Consider the following 4,812-nt stretch of genomic DNA (forward strand, 5'->3'; position numbering starts at 1 on the left):
TATCTAACATTCACAACACCAACTTTTTCCCTCATTTGAATTTCTGCAGCCAGTAAAGTCCAAACTGCTCATATCAACCTGGCTGAAGTTTACCATGTGCGCCACTGTGCGCGCTCAGTGGCGCGTAAAGACCAAAACATTTAACTCACAAGACAACGCAGTTTATACCGCTCAGAAATATTTTTATTTAAGTATCAACATTTTTAAATAAATAAATATTTTTCAATTACACTGAAGATATAATTTTCAGGGTGATCTCAGCGATGTGACAGTGAGGGAATTTCTCTCCAGCTTTCCAAGTTTGAAGTCACAGTTCCATCCACACAGAATGAATCTAACCAGTATTCATCATGTATACAAAATACTGTCTTCCCCAAAATACTAAGAAACAATGTTGCTATTGTTTTTTTTGTCATTTTGGGTTTGTCTTTACAAATATGCCTATCATACTCATAGGATTGGCAACAACAAATGGACCGTTTTCAGAAAAAAACTACATACAAAACGTACAACATGTATACAGCTATACAATAATTCAGGGCAATTCCCTGATTAAATATTCTCTTTCTATGTACAGACGACTGAACACAAGTGGAACAGTCTTTTTTTGGCTGTATTCAAAACCATGAGGACCAAAATCTTTCAAAGGGGAGGCAGGGTGGAGTTCATGGAGAGACGGACAGGTCCACGTCGTCTTTTTCGGAGGAGGAAGGAGATATGGGAATGTCATCCTCCTCTTCCTCCGAGCATCTCGCGGTTGACAGGGACGAGCATTTGCAGTTATGTGATCCAGTCCTTTGGCCGCTGCTCTTTCCCTCCTTTTTGTGCTTCACTCTGCGATTCTGGAACCAGATTTTCACCTGTTTCTCGGACAAGTTCAGGTATGTGGCGATCTCGATGCGCCTCAGTCTGGACAGGTACATGTTGGAGGTGAACTCTCGCTCCAGCTCCAAAAGTTGTGTGCTGGTGAAGGCGGTGCGCATGCGTTTGCTGCTCTGAAGTTTGCCGTTGCTGTTTTCTGTGAAAATAAGATGGAGAATGAGATGGTCAGCCACGCAGATATTATGAAAAGCAGGTGAAATGTGGCTTTGTTTACTCAGCAGCACTCGTTTAGTCAAAATACTCACCGATTGAGATGCAGTGGAACTGCCGCGGGTCTGGGACTGAGTACGCAGCTTGATATATCCCCGGTCCGTGGCTGAGGTTGACGCTGTTGGATGAAGAGTGTTGCCTCGACAGAGCTGAGTGGCAATACTGTGAGGTGAAGGGAGGAAAAGACGCTTTCAGGAGCGGCAGTGTCGGTGGGGACGGGTGGAGCTGGGGCGCGGTCATGCACAGCGGGCAGAAGCACAGCAGTCCGGCTTTCCTGGAGTGGCAGGAGCCCGGCAGCCCGTGCGGGTGGTGAGGCGAGTGCACGGCGTAAGGAAATAAAGGTGGATTGTTCTCGTTTCCTTTGTCGCTTGCCTCCCTTAAAATCAAGGAATCCACGAGAAAAGATCTCGGCATGTTTGCAAACTTGTTGCTCAGCGTGGTTGAAGTTGAAGCCGGCGCGTCGTGGTGTCAGCCTGCTCTCCTCGGGACTGTGGACAGCGAAGTGGTGCTGAAGGCGCACAGCAGCTCCTTAAATAGCCGCCGTGGACTCGGTTCGGCCATGTGACGGTTACGCTGTAAGCGGCCAAGAGCTCTCAATAGGGTTTTGTGCCTTTCTCTCGGCATTCCCACTGCACGCTTCCCCATTATTTCACTTGTTAACTAAATGAACTGCATAATGTAGTCTATTCTTGTCAGCCCCACCCACGCCGCAAGAGGCGGCACTGCCCATTCTCCCTTTTATCATCACTCTCATTTTATCATAGAGCACAGCTTAAATTTGCGAGAGAAAACGTTTCTGTCACATTCGGAAAGCCAGTGTATGTATTCAAGTTTTGTCTTAGACATTAAGCAGCCTATTAGGTATGTGTACGTGTAAGTTACTATATCTTATAGTCTTTAAACTGTGTAGCAAAGGCAGGGAGGAGAATACTCGTGAAAACTTTCAGAAAATTCACATTTTAATAACATTTCCCATCATTTCTTTCAAAATTATATGTTCATTATGCCTGTACTATCTGGGGAGATCACGAGAAGGTAAAGCCAGTAAAACATATACTGTTTCATGTCTTTTTTTTCCTGAATAAACAGCCATCATTCTTATATTAATTTCTGTATATATGTGTCACATGTGGCTGTGGTTAAATATTCGTTATGTGCAGCCTGACGGGTCTTCTGTACATGTGTGGCTACTTTACTGACAGCGCAAAACATAAATGCAACAGCTGAATGTAAAGTTTATGCATATCCATTTTAAGGTTAATGTGTCATTTCTGGGCACAAAAAAAGGGACAAGTCATTGCCTGAAGGCAGTGCTGTTAAAGAGCAGTGATTAATTCCTTTGCTCGGGCCCCTGCCGAGTCGGGGGAAAGAATATGTAAAAATAACCAGGTTTTCACTCTGTGGCCCTTATTGAATGTCATTGTGGAGGGTTTTCAATGAGAGAGAAAGAGAGTCGAATTAAAGTGTGTGACAGCGGCGGATAGACGCAACAAAGGCGACTCTGTCATAGAGGAGCCCAATGCGCGGCGCGTGAAGCCCCCGCCTCGCGCTCTGATTGAATTAAGTAATAGGAAAACATTTTCTTTCACTTTAAGGCTCTCTGAACAAGACTTTCAAAGGGACGGGACCCGTAATGTGTGAGTAAATAGTGGAATGTGATTTCTCTTCCTCCGAGTTTACTTTTTTTTTTGTCTTTCTTAGGTAGGCGAACACAAACCAATAATCTGTTGATATCTTAAAATGAATGATAAATATATTAGCTACATCCTTAACTGGGCTCAAGCTAACGCCTCGGGACGTTATGTTTGCACGAGGCCAAAATAATGGTGAGCTAGTCGAGTCCACATGCATAACTGCAGTATTCATTTTGATTTTTTGAGGTATGTGTTGTTTGGGGTTAATTCATGATCTGTTTAGATTTATTTTAGTCACCTGCAACATTTCCCATAAATTATCACGTCCAGGGAACGAGCCCTTCAGCTACCAAAACATACCCACATGACGGTGTGATGATGATCTGTTTATCTCCTCATAAAAGAGGCCTAATGTGCTCAGCTTCACACCACTAATCTTCCATAAAGACAGGACCTGTAATTAGGGTGCGCCATTAAAGTAGGTACAAATTAGGAGCAGTTAAACCCTTTAACGAGATCTAGTCATTGGAACAAAAACCTGTTATATCTGCAAGAGCCATTTTCAATTTTTTTATTAGTCTTTTCTTTCATTCCCTGCCAGGATTTTTTGCCATTTAGCAGTCTGCCAATCGCGTTGCAATGTCTGAAACCTGTAAATACAATTCTATCAGATTCTTAATTAGTTAATGAGTTAATGACGTGTTTAAAACAAACCATTAAAAAACACCATTGTTTCTATTATATGTTAAAGCACTATTTCATTCTCAAGAGTTTGCCAGATTGAATAAAACAGACTAATTTGTGTGTAATTTGGCTTAAACAAAACGCAGCTTTTTCTACTGCGTGCAGACAGGCTGGATGGCCGCTGGCAGCTTGATGTATTGCTCAACATAAAGATGTTATCAAAGGCTCTAATTTTCAAATTATGTACAGAAGTCACCCCGTGGATAGGAATAGAGGTTTCATGGGTCGTCACGCAGGGAGGCTCATCCTAATTTGCAATCCCAACTGGAGACTGACAAATAGTTTTGACCTCCCTCTGGAGGCGCGGGCCAGAAGTGCAAAGAATCTCATTCTCCATAATCACTTGTTACTGAGATAGATAAATAATCGAGGGAAATAGCCCACTCACATTATAAAGACTCTATTACATTTTTTTTGCAGTACTTCCAAGCTACAAAAATATACATCTATAGCCACTTATGATAAGATTCATCATCACATCTGTGTTTTCCCTCCTAAAGCAAAGAGCCAAACTAATTCAGCATAGCTTCATGTGTTCAGTAACTAGCATACAGCTGTGTGGTTGGTAAAGCTTCTTAACGTTAGTGTTTGATAAGGGGGGGAAAGCAAATGCCCCTGAAATAGTAAATTATTTATAAGATATTAAGTTGGAACAATTGCCATCACTCAAATTCACCCCTGATGATAACGCTGACCAGTGCCTGCTGTGCCTGTTGGAGAAGCACATTTTCAGGGGCTTTTATGCAATTATATCCAAAGATCTCGTGCCTGATGACATAAAGAGAGCAGTCTGTTTATGGAGATGTAGTCAATATCTCCTTTTCTTTTGGTATGAATAATTCATAGTTTAAGATACTATCCCCCCTCGCTTAATATGTACACACACTTAAACACCCACACATCTCTAATACAAATGATGGTTTTAGCTGACAGTGTAACAGGATTTAAGGTCCCAGTGGGGTTTGGCCCAGCCGCGGATGGGCGCTGTGACTGTCGACGTGACACAGAGGGCCGGCTGCCCCTCCTAATCTCCCCCTGAGGCAACATCACAGACTGCAGATCCTGCTGCACCTCTATGGACACACAAAGGCCTGATTATCATTCATATGCTCACCACAAACACCAGTCCAATAGATAACAGATGACACATAAGTACCGGCTGAATGGTGCAATATGTTTAGGCTGCTGGAGTCTATAGGGACTAATGAATCCTTAAGAGAGAGGGAGACTGACAAAGAGATGCAGGCAGTTGAGGTAGCATAATGTGACAGAAATAAGGGCTCTACAGGTGAACATGGACTTGAGTGAACATGAAGAAGTTATATGAAAAATATGTTTGGTT

General features: G+C 42.8%; 1 protein-coding gene across 1 annotated transcript; it reads right to left on the reverse strand.

Annotated features, from left to right (window-relative positions):
* Window positions 1-238: 238 nt before the first annotated feature.
* On the reverse strand, window positions 239-1,625 carry gsx1 (GS homeobox 1). The gene is made up of 2 exons (XM_044371302.1): window positions 1,128-1,625; window positions 239-1,018 (listed from the first exon to the last, which is right to left on the reverse strand). Exons 1-2 carry the CDS (start codon window positions 1,504-1,506, stop codon window positions 666-668), a joined length of 732 nt encoding a protein of 243 aa, XP_044227237.1. The 5' UTR covers window positions 1,507-1,625; the 3' UTR covers window positions 239-665.
* Between the last annotated feature and the right edge of the window lie 3,187 nt (window positions 1,626-4,812).

This window comes from Thunnus albacares, chromosome 13, assembly GCF_914725855.1.
Source record: "Thunnus albacares chromosome 13, fThuAlb1.1, whole genome shotgun sequence".
Taxonomy (NCBI): Eukaryota; Metazoa; Chordata; class Actinopteri; order Scombriformes; family Scombridae; genus Thunnus; species Thunnus albacares.

Bases quoted from the DNA above. Each gene is read 5' to 3' on its own strand.
- gsx1 (XM_044371302.1), bottom strand. From the start codon at position 1,506: ATGCCGAGATCTTTTCTCGTGGATTCCTTGATTTTAAGGGAGGCAAGC. The intron at 1,019-1,127 runs GTGAGTATTTTG...TTATTTTCACAG, and splicing joins GTTCCACTGCATCTCAATCG to AAAACAGCAACGGCAAACTT.